This window comes from Octodon degus, unplaced genomic scaffold (genome assembly GCF_000260255.1).
Source record: "Octodon degus isolate 3935 unplaced genomic scaffold, OctDeg1.0 scaffold00158, whole genome shotgun sequence".
Classification (NCBI taxonomy): Eukaryota; Metazoa; Chordata; class Mammalia; order Rodentia; family Octodontidae; genus Octodon; species Octodon degus.
In genome coordinates this window covers 6,068,686-6,087,294 of record NW_004524734.1, presented here as the reverse complement: position 1 = coordinate 6,087,294, position 18,609 = coordinate 6,068,686, and the positions used below count along the sequence as shown (strand labels likewise).

The 18,609-nt window shown below is 40.0% G+C and overlaps 1 protein-coding gene across 4 annotated transcripts in view; it reads left to right on the top strand.

Annotated features, from left to right (window-relative positions):
- The window catches only part of Atp8a1 (ATPase phospholipid transporting 8A1), a 230,926-nt gene that overhangs the window by 131,269 nt on the left and 81,048 nt on the right, over positions 1-18,609 (top strand). For all 4 annotated transcript variants that reach the window (XM_004642662.3, XM_023702739.1, XM_004642660.3 and 1 more), the window contains 2 exons: positions 6,755-6,893; positions 10,505-10,569. In XM_004642662.3, coding sequence (XP_004642719.1) covers positions 6,755-6,893; positions 10,505-10,569 — 204 coding nt within the window. The remainder of the gene's footprint in view (positions 1-6,754; positions 6,894-10,504; positions 10,570-18,609) is intronic.

Genomic DNA, 18,609 nt, shown 5'->3' with positions numbered 1-18,609 from the left:
GACTGTTTTAATGCTGCAGTGACAGAATGAAACGGTTGCAACGGAGAATGTGTGATCCAAAATCCTAAAGTATTTACCACTTGTCCTTTTACACAGGGGGAAAAGCTTGCCAGTGCTCGCTAGATGCGCAGTTCTGGTACGTGGGTCCTCAAACCAGTAGTACTACACTGTACATCCCAAGGCCCACCTGAAATCTTGTCAGTAGAAATTCTGGTTTGGGGCTAGGCAGTGTGTTCCTGAGCCCCTGTAGTGATTACAGTATCTGCTAACCTGTGCAAAGCACCACTCTGGATTCCTGACCCTGCGACTAATTACACAGGGCTCGATAAGAGCCAGGCTGGCAGAGCTGAAATACAAACTCTAGCAGAAGGCAAAGAGGAATCCAAAAAGAATATAATGATGCTACCTGAAATGCAAATTCTTTAACAAGGAACTCAGTATTGTATACCCAGAATCTTGCCCAGAACTACCTCTTGAGGAGTGTGAGTGTATGGGTATGTGCGCGCACGCGCGTGGGTACATGCACACATAAACAGTTGTGTGTATTTCTAAAGGTGTTAATCCAAGAATGAGAAACTGGGGCCTACCTGTGAATGGGTGGCAACAGGTACCCCTAGCAGGAATGACTGAGAACTGAGGCTGAAACCCAGGAATACTTTGTAGAAACAAAGTATCGTTATAGACTGAACAATAGAAACAAGTATTTAAGAACCTGATGTTTTTAGTGAAAAGTTCACTTTTTTAGTTGGTGTATGTTTGTTGGGTTTTTTTTTTTTTTTGAAAGGGTCTACAGGGTGTTGAGGGTCTCACTACTAGATTGGACTCATAGTGATCCACTTGTTTCCAGCGTCCCAAGAGCTGGGGTTAAAGGCACGTGCCACCACGCCCCGTCTCAGTTGCCATCTCCGTGCACCCTAGGGGCGGGCTGGCACAGGAATCGAAACCCTGGCCCCTGTGCCTGCTTGCAGGCACTTTAATCCACTGAGCTATTTGGCCAGCCCTGTTTTATGTTTTGATACCTAATGACATTCATCCTGGGGAATCAGTACATATGTATAATTCATCTTAGTCACTGTACAAAATTCTCACTTCTATTTCATCTTTTCTACTTCCCATTTGCTTCCTTTGGGTATGTACTGATTCCAGTGTGCTGTTCGTACATCAAAACTTAAATCTGTTCCTCCTCAGATAATTTATCTAATGTTAAAAAATGGAAAATGCTTATTTAATAGTGTCTGGTACATTTTCTCTGCTCAGGAAATGTTAGTTACTTCTTCAGTTTCCTTCATAATTTTATTTCACATACAAATAAAGGTTAGCCTATAGTACTAGTATTTATCCGTGTTTTACTCCAGTAGTAAAAAGTCTGATACCATTACTGTATCTTCATCATTAAAGCAACTTCTGCTTAATAGTCCATGCTATAGTCTGAAGCTTAAATTAATGACTTCCTTGTACTTTTATCATTTAGAAACATAACAAAAACTTTAAAAAAATATGATACCATTTGAGCACTCACAAAATATTTGCTAATATAGACATAGAGGTCATTTTGAAATCTGGTACTCTCTTGGGGGAGAAAACACAAGTTCTAAAAGTCATAATACAGACTGTACATGATGTTTTAGATACTCTATATGAAACTTTTTATCTTCACTAAGGTAGAAATTTTACATTTATATACTATTTTGAAGATTTGCATATGTTGGAAACCTCTGAAAGAGAAAATAAGATTATCAGAGGCTTTACCAGATGAATAAATATTATTTCATGATTTTTCAGTGATAAAAAAAAATCTGTCTTATGTCAGAGTCATTAACCTGAAACCTTTGTAACTTTTGGCTTAGTGACATTTTGAAAGTAAAATTAGTGTTTTGAGGGTTTTCTCTTTTATTTCCATAAGTGCCATGGGAATTTTATCACGTTTCAGCACTTTCTAAGCCTGTGACTCCCACAGTGCCTATTAGTGGCCATTTGTGTAAGGTAATACATATTTGGATGAGATTGATTATATCCCAGGCACTCTGGATGTTCTGATCAGGAGAAGCACGCAGGGTTCACATCTTTTTTTCTAATGATCTCTGTGCAACCGAAGATATTAATTTCCAAAGGCAGAGCACCGTATCACTCAAGATCCTAATCTCACAATAACGACACCAGGGCAAAAGGGAAGGAGCCTGCAGAACCTTCCCCTAAGCCAGTGCTGCTCTCGCACAGCGCTTAGGGTAAAGGGAAGGTGAGCAGAAGGCTGAAGGGCGGCACTTCGTTTCGGTGCCCTAAGGAGGCTCATTGCGCCTGTGCTGAATATTCAGAACCTTTTAGAAATTCCTGCATCGTAGCTCCAACACATCCTGTGTTAACCTGCCCATTACTTTTCCCTGTACCTATGTCTTTGGTCCTTTATATTTATATTTTTCTTGGTTTTACCTGTGCAAAACCAGGTGCTTTCCTTCTTTAAACTATAATTTCAACATGCTCTCTCTAGTGAAGTCATTTTATTTTTATAGGTTTGTGTTTGATAAAGTACGTCTATATACTATTTGAGTTCATTTCTCCCTTAGAATACAACTAGAAAATATACAGATATTCACATGCCACACTGGCCCCACTCCTGGGTGCACTGAGCCGGCCCCACTGAAACCAGGTGTGGTGGCGCACGCCTGTAATCCCAGCACTGGGGAGGCTGAGAACAGGAGGATCACGACAAGTCCTAGCTGCGTAGTGAGACCCTATGTCAAATACATAAACAAGAAGAAAAGAAAATATACAGATACGTGTGTTTATGTATTTCTAAATATTTCTTGCCTTTCCTAGAATTTGGTTACCCCGTCACTTTGTGGAATATACAAGAAAACATTCTTCTTTTAAGGCCCCGCGTAGGCTTTGGTGTCTGAAGTAGCCCCACGATCATTATGAAACCTTATCATGCCTTCCATAAAGAACTTAAAATGTGAACCCAGCCGCATCCTGATCTTCTCTGGGATGTGGGCCAGGATGATGCAACTGCAAATTCCTAAAAGTAGCTAGCTGCAAGAACTTCAAGGATCATTGTCCAAATGTTGAAATACAGTGGTTGTGATGCTGGGAGAGCTGACACGGGCTGGTTTTCCTTTTTCTCTTTCCTTGAGATGCTTGATGGTAATTATTCATCAGATTATGATAGATTTCAAATGTTTCCCATTGAATGTAATAAAATAACAGTGTCTTCTTGAAGGAGGAAATACACCTTGCAGTTTTATATATTATATAACAAGAAGTCATACATCAAGCGTATCTAATAGCTGTCCATATTATTTGAATTGTACTGAAAGAAAATGGCCTAGATTGCAGCACCATTTTGTCACTCTTAGAGTTTGGTTTTGGTCAGTTGTCACTAGCTCGCTCAGTCAGTATAGCTGCACACTGACTCTCAGTGCTGTGGAGATAATGAAGAAGCTTTGCCCCTATTTTTGAGCAAGCCTACTTGAGTCACATATTGGAAACAGTTCATCTTGAGTCAGGTTGAAGAGTCCTTCTCTGAAATGCTTGAGACAAGAAGTGTTTCAGATGTTGGATTCTTTTTAGATTTTGGCATATTTTATGCACAAAATGAGCTATCTTGGGAATAGAACCCAAATCTAAACACACAGTTCATGTTTTTCATATACACCTTGTTCCTACAGCCTGTAGGTAATTTTACATAATAAATACTCCTGATTTTGTTGCACCTATGTTTTGACTGCCACCTGCCATGTGGAGGTTAGATGTGGAATTTCCACTATGGCAGCATGTCAGTGCTCAGAAGTTTTAGATTTTGAAACACTTTTCTATTCAGACTTGTGTTATAAGTTAAGATGTGCAAAGATCAGCCGAGTTTTTTCTGAGCTCAATAGAAGGGCAAAATGTGTTTAAAGAAGTAAAAGAGAAGCAGGTGCGTACAGAGTGGTGGGACACTTGCCTAACATGCACAAGGCCCTGGATTCCATCCTCAGCACAGAAAGCAAAATGAAGAAAGAGAGAAAAAGAAGCAATAACTTTGAGTTGGGCTTTGCAGGATGAGTCAGCTTTTACTAGGCAGGACAATGAGCGGTGCATGAGGAAATCAGAACACATAAATGTGTGCAAACAGCCACGCATACGCCTTGCATGTGCACGCCTGTCTGTGTGTCCACTGTGGCAGAGACTACCAGTCTAATTTAGCACTCATTCCCATTCTCCTTCTGTCCTGACAGCTCCACTGTGGAGGCTGGAAAAGCTAAATGCTCATAGTTAAGGGGTGGCCATGTGACACAGTCTGGCCAGCTAGCCATGCTTGAAAATATGCTGAGGACTTCTAGAAACACTTTTCTAAATAAGAGACAGATACAGTTGGTATTGCCTCCTTATTCTTATTTTCATCATTGGTAATTATACCAATGACAGCCATTCTGAGACACTGGGGGAGTGAAGACATCATTGAGCCATAAATCTGATAGTCATAACTTCCTACTTCAGTTCAGCTTAGTCAGGAAAACTAAAACTTTACCTAAGCCATTAGTCAATTTTTCTATTAATTACATACAGATTTTTCTGCTACTAACATACAGATGTAAACTACACACACAACTGCAGAACCAAGATGGCGTGTGGAGAGCAAGTTCTTTGGCGCCATTTTACCTCCACGTTCTCATGTTTTCATTTCATGTCTGTGTGCAACATTTTGGTGGTTCCTATGCTAGTTCAAGGTATTTCATTTCGTATTTGTTAGGACAATCTGTAATCAGCAATCTTGAGTATCGTTATTGTGTTAGAGCTCCAAGACCCATGCCCATATGAGACGATCAAGAAATGTGGATGTGTTCTGACTGCACCCCTCAGCCATTTTCCCATCTCATTCCCCCTCCACAACCCTCCTCTCTTCACTGAGATCCAACAGTATTAGTAACCCCACAAATTCTAAGTGTTTTAAGTGAAAGATAGGTTGTATGTCTCTCACTGGAAGTCAAAAGCTAGACAGGATTAGTCCTAGTGAGAAGCCATATCTAAAAATAAGCTGGGCAAAAAAGCGAGGTCTTTGCACTGGTTAGCCAAGTTGTGATTGCACAAGAAGAGTTCTTGAAGGAAGTTAAGAGAGCTTCTCCAGTAGACACAAATGATAGCATGAGACCATCTTACTGCTAACATGGGCAATGTTTTAGTGGTCTAGATACAAGATCAAACCAGCTATAATGGGCCCTTGAATCAAATCCTAATCCAGTACAAGGCCCCACTCTCTCCAGTTCTGTGGAGACTAAGAGAGATGAGGAAGCTGCAGAAGGAAAGTTTGAAGCTGGGAAAGGTTGCTTCATGAGGATTAAGGAATGAAACCATCACCATAAAAAAGTGCAAGGGGAAGCTGTAAATGTTGATGGAGAAGTCGCGACAAGTTACCCAGGAGGCCTAGCTAAGCTTGTGCCATCTAGGCAGAGACTAGAGTGCCAACATCCTCAGGCATTTGGAAGAAGCAGATTCCAGCTCTCTTGGACAGCTTTGAGGGATTCAAGACCCAGTGGAGGAAGTAACTGCAGAGGTACTGGAGACAGCAAGAGAACTGGAGGTGGAGCCTGAAGATGGGACTAAATTGTTGTGATCTTGGGTTAAAACTTTAATGGATAAGGAGTTGCTTCTTATGGACAAGCAAGAAAATAGTCTCTTGGCGTAGAATCTACGCATGATGAAGATGCCCTGAAGATGGCTGAAATGACAATATAGAACGTATCGACTATTACATAAGCTAGCGGACAAACACCAGCAGGGTTTGAGATAGCAGCTCCAATTTTGAAGAAGGTTCTGCTATGTATGAAGTACTGTACAATAGTATGACACTCTATGGAAAGGAAAATCAATCTATGTAGTATATATCACTGTCTCATTTGAAGGAACTGACACAGCTACTTTGGCCTTCAGCCTCTGTAACCCTTAGTCAGCAGTCGTCAACCTCAAAGCAAGAGGCCCCACCAGCAAAAGTGTAATTTTCTGAAGTCTTAAAGGACCATGAGCATTTTTAGCCCTAAATTATTTACATCATTTCTTAGACATAATACTTCTGTACACTTAGTAGAAAACAATATAGTACAAACCTAACATATGCACTATAAGACCAAAACACACATTTGCCTTGGTTTACTGCAGCGTTTGCTTTATTGTAGATTGAAATCTACAACATTTCTCAGGTATGCCTGTATTGAGTGTATTGTATTCAGTCTTATGTGAAAGATAGCATCTAAAGAGCAAGAGATCCGTGATAATCTGACCTTTCACTGTGCAAATGTAGAGCAGTGTGCAAAAGACTCAATATGTTCTTTTCCACAAAGAATAATGCTGTCACTTCGTTTACAGCTCTCTACCTCGTTGTTTCTGATTGCATCATGTCTATACATGCTCTGACACAGCATTAAAGTATAACTTAATAGTATCAGCATATGTCTTTACTGTTTTTTAAACAAGTTACAAGATTGTTTCTGCACTGTGAAAATTTTTCCCTTTTATATATGAGCTCTTTTTAAAATCAGTTCCTTACCTTAGGGATCATAAAGTAAGAAAGTTTCAAAGAGCTTTAGTCTTGGCCAAAAAAATACGAGATGAAAGTAAGGGATTCTTAAGTGAAAAAACTTCTGTGAGACAGTAGGAATTTTTATACCAAAATCCGTGAATTATCATTAAGCCTTTGACTTTAAGACAAATACATACTTCAGCGCTTTTGTTCTTAAGAAATCTAAATGTTTCTCTTAAACATCTTACTGTGTATTTCCTCCAGAATCTCCAGCTACTCGGAGCTACAGCAATTGAGGATAAATTACAAGATCAAGTGCCTGAAACCATAGAAACTCTAATGAAAGCAGACATCAAAATCTGGATCCTGACAGGAGACAAACAAGAAACTGCCATTAACATCGGTAATTCACTTAATTCAAGTTTTAACTCTTTTTGTTTCTTAACAGGTTGAAATATTTTAATAGATGTACTTGAGGCATTTAAAGGTGTGGCGTTTCACAATTCTAGATTTGTAATATTATCAAATAGGTCTATTTACAAATGGCCTTAGCGCACCTTAATGTTTCAGTGGTTCTATACACAGCCAGGCTGTAGCCCCTGTGACCACATGGGCTCTCTCTCACCTCATGTCCCTGCCTCCACACAGTCCATCCAGAAATGGTGTGTGTGTAGAACACTTCCATAGGTGCCTGTAAGAAGGTGGAGACTGGCCTGCGATGCACATGTATATTGACTTTTATTTATGTGATGAAAAGTTGTCCCTGACAGAGGAAGGAAGAAGGCTGCCATTTTGGGTTCATTCTACTAAAAATTGGAGTCACTTCCAACTTTTCAGGAAGAGTCTCTATTAATTTAGGTTGTGTCACAGAATATCACAGACTGGGTCACTCACACGACAGGAATGTATTTTGTCACAGTTCTGGAGACTGAAAATCCAAGATCAGTGAAGAGTTGTTTCTGGTGAGACCTGGTGTCTAGACAGCTGCCCTCTTGCTGGGCCTTCACGTGGCCCTCCCTCCGTGCACAGGGTACTGGTCCTATTGCCTTAGTCCATCTGTGCTACTAAGACAACATAACCCTGGTGGCTGGTAGTGGGAGGCTGGGAAATGTCCCATCAAGGCACCAGCAAAGTTGGTGTTTGATGAGGATCTGCCTGCTTTTTGGTTCACAGCTGGCATTTTCATTTGCATCCTTCGATGATGGAAAAGACAAGGCAGTGCCTGGGGCCTCTTCTGCACAGGCACCAACCCCAGCATAGCAGCGTCTGATCACCTCCCAGAGCCCTGCTTCCTAACAGTGTCAAGCTGGTACTAAGCTCCCAACATGCAATTTTGGGGAGCCATAAACATGCACAATAGCAGGCCCACTCTTAAGACCTTGTCTGGCCTTCCATGCCTTCTTCAAGGCCTGTGTCACAGTGCCAGTGAAGGCTTCAGCATGTGGATTTCGGGGACTGGGGGAAGGCACAGTTCAGTCCGTAACAAAAATCGTACTGAAAACAAAGCTAACAATTGACACTGTAAGCCTGTAGTACAGATCAAGGGCCAAATCTGTTTTTCTAAATTTAATAATAATAGGTCGTGTGAGCACAGCTTTAACTGCTTGATTTTGAGCCTGTATATTATGTATAAACCCCCCCAAAAAAAAAAAAATTGAGGAAAACATTTTAGAAGTGTTTGTAACACAAAACCACATTTTTTGGAAAGTCATTTTTAAAATATTCTCCAGAACAAATTCAGCTAATATTCCTTTAAAAAAGTGTTAGCAATCAGCCTGATGTATCCAGCGAATATTTACAGGACATATGAATACAAGTAAATGCAAAACTACAAATATATAGTAAATTGATGTTAATAGAAAGTTAATTTATTTTAGGAAAAATGATATTTATTAATATACATTGTAAAATCATGGGATTGTGACTAACCTAAAAATTCATTTGATTTTAGAACAAACTGTAGAACATTAAATTTATAAGCCACTCAATTTATTTTTATCATAAAAATTATCAGTAGTGCTGTGTCAAAATGGAACAGAGATGTATGAGAGGGGAATTATGGTGAAATGCAGAACATTAGGATTAGAAGACCTGAAAACACGAATAATTAATAAGACCAGACATAGAGAACATATGGCTAGAAGCAGTGACATATTAGGAAGCCAGGCGTCAGAGGTGCACATGGTGTAGGACGTGTAATCTTAGGCCACGCTTGTTTCCAGAAAAAGGTAGGAAAGATTCTCCCTTTCAGTATATGGCTGTGGGGTCTACAAAGTAGGCTCCAGGTAAGTGCCAAGAACACATCAGAAAGAAAAAGAGCCTGGGGATTCCATCCCAGGCCTGCTGTGCGGGCCCCACCCCCCGGGGCACTCTGAGAGGCAATTGAGACTGGGCGTGGCGGCACATGCCTATAATCTCAGCTCTTGGGAGGCTGCAAACAGGCAGATCATTATGAGTCTGATGTAGTAGTGAGACCCTGAACACCTTGTAGACCCTGTCCTAAAATTCAAAAAAAAAAAAGGAAAAAAAAGAAACAGAAGTCCCTGCCCTGTGTGATGAGTACACAATAAAGTAAATTAGAAAAGTGGGGCATATATTCAATTCAGTGATTGCTGTTTAAAATAAAAACATATAATACGAGGTGATCAAACACTACAGAGGGATTCTGCTTTAAGCAAGACTGTCAAGAAGCACTCATGGATAAAGTGACATTTGAGGGGTGCCCTGAAAGAGGAGAGGGGCTCCTAACAGGGTGATTCAACATGCTTTAAAGATAGAGTCAAAGGACTGACTGATGGAGTTAATGTAGGATATAAGAGGGCAAAAGGAATCATGGGTAATTCCAAGGCTTTTGGCCTTTACAACAGGACTGAGTTGCTGTTAAGCAAAATGAGGAAGGCTGAATTCTGTTGAGTTTTCTGGGAGGGTGCGCAGCAGCCTAGTATTGGGATGTACTGAGAATGAGATGCCTGCTTCCTGCACAGGGATCAGCTGTTAGATAAGTAGTTGCTTATGAAAGTCTAGAGTTTAGAGGAAAGGCCTGAGCAGGCAGTGAGTCTCAGAGTGGGAAACACTTAGGGCTAGGGACATAATTCAGTGACCAGCATTGGGTTATTAAGTGTGAGGCCCTGGGCTAAATCTAGCAGAGGGAAAAGGAGGTGGAGACCCCAAATGGCAGTCACTTAGATGACAGAACTGTGAGGTAGAATGGGATCACAGAGGGCGGGAAGAGAGATGCTTATGTTCTTTAGTTCCATTGACGGGCTTACCCATTTTTACCCAGCCACATTCAGCTGTAGCAAGCTGGTGGAGAAAAACCAGAGTTTTGTTTAACAAAGGAGAGACTTTTGCCACACAGTGAATGCACAAAGCAGGAGGGGAAGCGACAGACAAGGAGAGGCCATTGTTACCTTCCAGGGCACGGATGGTGGAGGCTGGCAGGACCCAAGCAGTAGCGTCCTCCCCGCTGCACACATCTCTACTAATGCTGGCGCGGCTTTGCTCTTCATATTGGTCAGCAGGAAGGGTATTCTGCATGTCACTCAGCTTTCAGGCCAGTGAGGATTCCTAATGTCTTTCTTGTTATTTTTCAAGACAGCATCAAGAGTGTGCTTGTATCATATCGTTCCTCAGGCAACTAAGAACCTTTCCATTTTTTATAACCACAACATGTTCTTACACCATTATTTCACTCACTCCACTTTTTTAATTTTTACTTTCTCATTACTATACCTTTGCAGTACGTAATGATCCTGCTCACCTCGGGAGCCAGCGCATCAACGCACCACATCTTCATTCTTTGTGCATCCCCTTCCCTTCCCCTCCCTCTGTCCCTTGGTTGCTTTTCCATCAGCAAAAGATTAGCCCATTGTTAACTTCCTTAAGGCCTGGAGAACAAGTGATCACTACCCCTCCTAGTAAAATCCCCCCTATATATTCGGATAGTATTATTGCTTTAACATCGTTGTTGCTTTCTGGAGAAATTATATCCATTTCCTCTATGTTTGTACACAGGACACTCCTGCAAACTTTTGAAGAAGAACATGGGAATGATAGTTATAAATGAAGGCTCTCTTGATGTAAGTAGAACTGTTTTTGAGAACCTCCTGTTTGAACATAACCACCCTGTAATATTTTATTTTATATTCAGATAGCTGTGGACATATTTTCCTGAAGTGAAAAGATACTTCATCAAGTCACGATTTTTCTTCTTCATCACAATCTACCACTTTGAACAGCATTTTATCTTATTGTACTTATTTTATTTTATGTATTTGGTGAACAGTCTCATTATGCAGTTCAGACTCCTGTTTTCAGCCTTCACAGCACTGGGATGACAGGCGCATGCCACCATGCCTGGATTCAGTGCGCCTGGGTTCGGGGCCGGCACATCATGTGGTGCCAGGGATGGAACCCCAGTCCCTGTGCTTGCCTAAGCAGGACTTAGTCTACAGAGCTATCCTACCAGCCTTTGAACAGCATTGACAAAACTGATTCAAGCTTTGTACTTGTGTTAGCTAAAAGAAGTCACCAAATGATTACGTAATATTGAGAGAGTGAAGGGCTTGCCTACAAAACATTCTGTCAGGAGGGCACTGGTAGGCTGCTGCTTGCTCAGATCTGAGTCTTATGTCTTATATATTAAGCATTTTATGTCAGCAAAAGCCTCCAGCATTAATATAGATTAAATACTGCGAAAGCTATTAAACAACACATACACAAAAAAACTCTCTGCATAGCAAAGGCATATAGTTGTGTTATGTTTTGCTTTTTAATATCCATACTTCTGGGATAAAAATATGAATTCCTCAGATGTCTTTTTCATGGCCATGATCAATTAATGTCATATTTGGTAAAGAATAAAGATTTAATAGGAATACAATATAAAATAGAGTTAACAAAATAAATCCAGGTCAAATGACCTGTAAGTACTTTGAAGTTAGGGTGACTATTTGTAATTTAAGGTGGAAGACAGAGCAGGAGAGGTGAGAATGATACAGTGCTTGAAATAGTTTTTGTGAAGCCAGAGCAGAGTGGAACAAACCTGGTAATAGGACCGGTGGGGACGCTGCTGTGCCAACTGCCGGGAGGGGTGGAGAGGAGGTGAGTGGTGGGGGCAGCACTTAGAAACCAGCCGTGCAACGAATTATGGGTAAGAGATATCTGACTTCAGATGCTAAATTGCCATGATCGTCTGTCTCTTGATTACTCATCCTCAAAACAATCCTCTGATTTCCTTCCTTATCTTGAGACACTTTGAGGAGCTAGTTAACTTCAAGAACAGTAAGTGATTTGCAACTGTCTAAGTTGTTTAAGCCTTAAATTATCGAATAAGTACTTTTGGTGAACTAAGCTTTAATCCTAAAAACACAAATCAGAACAACCCAGTCAATGGGTGGAAGTCTTTTTCATTCATTTAGCACACACTGAGAGCATACCACTAAACAGATGGGCTCCATGCCCTCTTTTAACATTTGAGTTAGCGTATCCGACTTTGTAACTTTTGAGAAATTATGACTAAGACAGCCTTGCCCTCTCTGAAAGTTTACATTAAAGTAACATGTATATGAACATCAATACAGAACAGGTGAATCAGACAGTTTGCTATGCAAATATGGTGAAATTTAGAGAAATAGTTATAAGAAGATGGCATCCGGTTACGTGGAGATAAATAACTGAGTGAGGGGGCTTACTTGCAACAGGAAGTTAGTTCTTGTAAGTAGGATCGAGGCATATTTGGGGCTTGGAAAGAGGAACATTGAACTTGAACATAAGGTTATAATTTTTTAATATTTTTATTTAAATAAATGTAAGCACCTAATGAAAATTGAACTTACAAGAAGGAAAACATACAGTTGGTAGAAGTGGAACTTCCACCCTTGTGTCTGAGCTGCCCAGGGTCCCTCCCCAGTGGCGGCCACTGGTTCCATAACTGCATGTGCTTGTCCAGAGCCGTCCCACATATCTAAGGCATGTATGCCTAGTGCACACCCTTTGCTATTAAATAGCACATTATGCACACTGCTTGAATTCTGCTTTCTCGCTTACTATGTCTTAGAAAATGGTCTATAATAGTAAGATGAAGCTAGGTGATTGCTTTTTAACAGTAGCATGGCATTTGTAAGGTACCTATTAAGAAATGCCAGCATTAGAGCTGGGAGGGTGATCTCAGGCCAGGTGTGGTGGGCCAGGTTAAAAGACTTGCCAGCGTAGGAAGAGAGTTTATGCCTCAGCTTTGTGCATAAGGGGTGTGGTGTGTTGGGGCAGCTATACTGAAGCAAACCTGGGAGGGAGGGGAGGTATGGATTACAGGCAAGGAAGCAGGAAAGAGTCAGGTAAGAGGGAGGGAGGATACCAACGCCAGTGATACGGTGTGAGAGAAATTCAGAGACTCTTCCCACCTCACCCCTGAGGAAAGAGCCATCACAGGTCCTAGAACTGGGACCCGGCATTGCCAAAACTGCAGTGAAAATGTTCCCATCTCTCTTGTGCTCTGTCAATAACATGGGTCACCTGTGATGTGTGGCTTTTTCTTACACTCAAAAAAAGAAAAGCTCAGTGACTAGAACCTGTCATCTTGAAGCCAAAGCAGGACAGGCCCTGCCCGATTGGACACGGAGTACTCGGTGTTTGGATTTAGACTTTCCACCTTTTGTAGAGTGTGGCAGAACTGCTTTTATTTTATTTTATTCTGTTCCATCATTTTTTTTCAATTTTTGGATAAACATGCTCTTTAAATGTTTAATTATCAAGCACATGAAATAGTAACGTCAGGGGGAAAATGAAATACCAAAAGCATTCAGTGTACACATCCACGGTGGGGTTTTTCTTTCTTAAACTTCTAATGCGATAACTCAAAATTAATAAACACCTAGAAGTTGTGCTATTTCTTCTGGTACGAACTTAGAAGTATCCAGTGAGTGTATGATTTCAGTGAAAACAGCGACTATGTCTGCTTATCTGGTTTATTCTAAGTGCCCAGAAAATTACCTGGTGCGTGAGAAGTACACTACAAATATTTGAGAAACAAGCTTTACTTAGTTTTAAATTTTAAAAAAAAATTACTTTTTTAAACAAAGCTATCTATCAGTTTTAAGTTCGGTAGCCATTCATCCTATGTGGTATTTTTTTTTTTTAACCATCTCCTTATCCAGTCAAATGACAGTTTGAAGACAGACACTAGCTGAAGAGATTAACACAAATGGGTCCAACTCGTGCCTGCTGAGCACTGTTGCGCTGCTGTCTGGGGCAGGTTTTTCTCCCAGGGAGTTAAGTGGCGACTTTACTGATCTGACTGCTTGGGGTCAGGCCCACCAACGCGTGCTCATTTGTTTCTCAGCAGGAAAGGAAACATCGCTTTACAAAGCGCCTTCTGATCTGTGTCGTAAAAGCCGAGGCTGTGATTTCCAGCAAATCACAAGAAGTACTAGAATGCCTGTAGCTAAATTATTATTTGTTTTTCATTGCCCTTGTGAAGAAAAGCCTCCTGTCTGCCTTCAAATTGTACTGATAGATAATAAGAAGATACAGGATTATGACTCCACAAGCACAAAGCACAATTAAGAAGTAATAAATTTAGGAATATGTTGTTTTAGGAAATAAATTGTGAGTGTATATTTTGTCAAGTGGCAACTTTAATGGATGTACCCCAGTTATTCTCTGAGACAGCATAGTGGGTGGGAGCACAGCTCTGTCCTTCCTAACTGTGGGACCTTACAAAATTAAAATTAGTTTCCCTGAGTCAGAGTGTTCCTATTTATAAAGAAGTTTTCTTTGGTGTAGGATTGACATGGTTAGCCCAGGCCGTGGTGCATGTTAAAGCAAGAAGTTACAAAATTTTGTCAAAAAAATACTCTTATTTTACATAATGATCATTTTTGTTATGAAACTAAATTTCTCTTCATTTTTTCCCCAAGGTAACAAGTTATAAGTGTGGTTCTTTTTATGTAAGTGATACCTATTGCTATGAAATGCTCACATTTTCTACCAAAACTTTATCCATAAAACTATTAAAATTGGAAAGCGGTATCTCTGTTTCTTACACTGGATTTAAAGTATAAAGTATCATATTTGAGTTTCTTTTGATTTTTTTTTTTTTTTCCAGAACCAGGGATTGAACTCAGGCCCTTGCGCTTGCCAGGGAAGCACTTATTCCACTGAGCTATCTCCCTGGCCCAGGGTTCTTTTGTTTGGTTTTGGTTTTGGTTTTGGTTTTTGCTGGCTCACCATGCCCTAAGGGCAGTTATGGTAAGCCATGAGGATCTGGGGAGCAAGCCACAGTATCCTGAGCCTGAGTGCTTTGGTTAACAGACACTTAAACAACTGAGCTAATGGGCAGCCCCCCACCCCCCATATTTGAGCTTCTTAAAGCTTCACGTAGTATGTTCTTTCTGCTAGCGATCCTGCTAGTGGAAGTTTATGTCTCATAAAGTAGGTCATCACTCAGAAATGCCATTGTGATTTCTAATTTTCTCTTTTTGAATTTGAATATGATTTTGCCTTTCACAAATATAAGGCTCCACAGCATTTTTTTAACCTTTAATTAAATGCATAACGCCAGACAGGCATGGTTGTGCATGTCTGTAACCCCAGCACTTGAGAGGCTGAGTCTTGGACATTTGAGACCAAGCCAGGCTCCAAAGTGAGCTCAAGGTCAGCTTGAACTACCCTGTCTCAAAAAGAAAAAAAGATGCAAACAGAATGGGCGTCTTGCTCTGAAGACCGCAGGAGGACCTGACAGGTTTGTCTGCCGCCTCTAACCCCCACCTGCTTTCCCCGTAAAAGCGGTGCCCCCGCTGGTTGTTGCCCTAACAAGAAGCTGGCTGTGCTCACCCACTTACCCACCACTCATAAAATTTTGTGTCAAGTTTCTGAGGTAGAGTGCTTCTATATTTTTTTATTTACAAAATAAGAATTTCATGAATAAGTGTCATTAAAAATCATCCAAAGTTTATCAAAACCTGGTACATATTTGTAATCAATAGATCATTTAGATAATTTGTATTTTTTTAATGATACTACTTTGAACCACTTTATTAGGAGTTCTGATTATCCTCTTGATACATTTCCTTAAGTGGCTACAAAGGCAGGAATTTCACCAGCTGGGTGAGTGTGTTACACTTTTTCCTGAACTCCACCACAGTGCCTAGGAAATATCTCATGAACTTCTCAGAAACCCTATCAACTTGATAACCAATAGCCAGAACTTTTTTCTTCATTTCTTTTATATATTTCAGTGTGTTTTAAAACAATTTGTTCAAAATTTCTTTATTAAAACTGTAAATATCTAAACTATGAGCTATAAGAACTGGATTTTGTACAGTGACCTATCTGTAACTCCTAACTCCTAGCCTTTCAAAATGTACTACAGCAGTTCCAGTTGCACTGAGTCTGTGTTCTATTAAGAAATGTGAGTGTATAATTACCCATCCTTTATAACCTACCAATTCTTTTTTTTCTGTAATATCATTTCTATTTCCTTTCATGACATGCAAATTTGTTTATGTTTTAAAGAATGCAAAAAATGATAGAAAAAAACACCATTAGAAACGATACAAAATTTCACTAAACAAAGTAATAGGAATTCAACAATGGTCATTGTATTGCAGTGATACTATTTTCAAATTAGTTGTTTAGGTTATCAGATATAAATGTGTAAAATTGGTTTAAAGAAAAAACAATAACAAAAAATTGTAAGAAATTCAAAAGAAAAAAAATAAGAAAAGGAAAAAATTTTAAGCATTAATTGCTCCTTTCAAAAGACCAGCAGAAATCAGCAGTATAATTATACAAACTGTCCTGCATTTATACATAAATATATCTTTACCCCTTTTTTGTTTTGTCCTTTTCCTCATCCCCTTCCCATTGAACAAATTTTTTCCTTTTCACTGTATCTGTTGTACCTTTTGGATTTTTATTACTTTCAGTCTCTCACATTAGTGAGATAGTATGGTGTTTGCATAGGTGGGCCTGATTTATTTCACTTCCCAATACAGTCTCTAGTCACATGTATTTATTTGCAAAAGCCTCAAATTTATCTTTTTTATAGCTAAATAATATTCCACTGTGTAAAAATACCGTATTTTTTTTATCCATTCCTCTGATGGGCATTTGAGGTTGTATGACATATCAATTCTGCAAATCTCTGGAAATCACTTTCAGGGAGCTCGAATATTATTTGCACTGATTTTATCTAAAGTTCCTCTATGAGAGAAAAATCGTGAAGACTTCTCTCATTGAGGTAGCTGAGGATTTCACCACTGTTTCTACCTGTCATGTTGAGAATAGGAGTGAAGGACCATGATTTCTTCATCCATTCACTGTGTGGCTTAATGGAGCAAGTGTATTATAGGTGCCCAAACCATTTTTTACTTGCATTTCTCATGCTATACCTGTAAGCTTCATCTCAGCTGTCTCGTATCTGTTTTTTTATGAAGGATTATGGAACCTGTTCTTGCGGGGAGAACTAGATCTGAAAAGCACTCTTGCTGTTTTTTCCTCATCCTTGCTACTGCCAGACTTTACTGGGAATGGAAAAAAAGAGCAGGGAAGGAAAAGAGTCACTGCACAGTGTACATTTATTGAATGAGTAGGAGTGGTATTTGGAGAAGGAATTGCCCCGCTCAAAGTCAGAGGCTTCCAGTGTTCTCAAGTTTAACTCCCGATAAGCTTTGCCCACCTCTCCTTCGGCCCATCTGGTTTTTCTAGCCTGTCCATTGACATTCACATTCATCCCGGTCAGGAGCCAACATCTGAGGTATCAGAAGTGATCGGTCATCCATCCCACAGGATTGTGTAGCTTTCTGTCTTTCTGTGAGTAGTCGAGTTGGCCGCCTCTGCTGGACTCTGTATATTGATGGTTCTACTCCTAACAAACTCGATACCTTACATGTATCAAGTGCTTTCTGTTTTACAGCAGCCCCTAAACTGAGGACTCTGTAGGGATGATTGTACTTGCACTCAAAAATGTTAGTGGAGAGATTACTAGTGTGCCTATTTTATAGGTGAGGAATCTAGAGGTGGTGTCTTGACCAAACACAAATAAGTGATACTGAGAGATACAACTATGTCTCTGGATTCCAGAATATATTGCACAAGTAAATTTTTCTTGCCCTCAGCTGCCAAGTTGTAAAACAAGAGTAATGAAAATTTCCATTTTCCAGGGGTGATGTTGGGAGGATTAAACAAAATAGTACCTGTCATATATTTAGAAACAAGGATTGGCTTTGACTCCCAGTGGCTGCCCTGCTTCTAAATTGCTTAAATTTCTTTACTTAATTTAAGAATATGGCCTCATACCAATCATAAGTTTAATTATGAGTGTGTGTTTCCCCCTCACTGATGTATTTTTCAGAAGATGAATTATTAGCCACATTGAATATTAAATTAACAGGCATTAAAATATATATTTTTCAACACCATGGTAAAAGAAACCCCTTTATGGAGTTGCTAATTTATTCTAGCTGAAGTTGACATTCTGACACCATGTAAACTTCTACTGTAAGTTATATTCACAGCATACATGCTGAAGTTATCATTCGTACCCTTCCAAGCCCAACTTGTATGCATTATGCAGACAAACCATACTGTTTGGGGAACCAGCTGCTGTCGAATGGCTTCTGAAAGAAGTCCAGAATAAGCAAGATGTTGACCTAACTCCAGAAAAAAGAGGGAAAAAGAATGTGGGCTACACTGGGTTTTGTTTTGATATGTCCCTAGAGTCTAATACAATATATTTTGTATTGCTTTGAAAAATAGTTTGGGCAGGTTTTAGACTACATGGAGCTGTCCTCCGCTGCAAGCACTGGCCCTTCAACACCGTGAATTTTCTTTTGTCATTAGCAAAGGTGTCTCTGCTGGTGGACTTGAAATCTTAGAATCTCAGCTTAACTTTTAAGGTATTGCTGTTTCCCTATCAAAAGCAAGGCTATGTTTCTGAATCTCCCATGGCAGGAAGATTGCTCAAACCACATCTGGCACCCTGCTTACTCCAAGAAGTCTTCCATGAAGAAAGCCAACTGAGTTACCTTGGGAGAAGTAGGTTATTTAAAAAATAGTAACATTTGAACAAATAAGCTGTTTTCCCGTCCCATGATTTATGACCATGTCTGCTGCAAGCC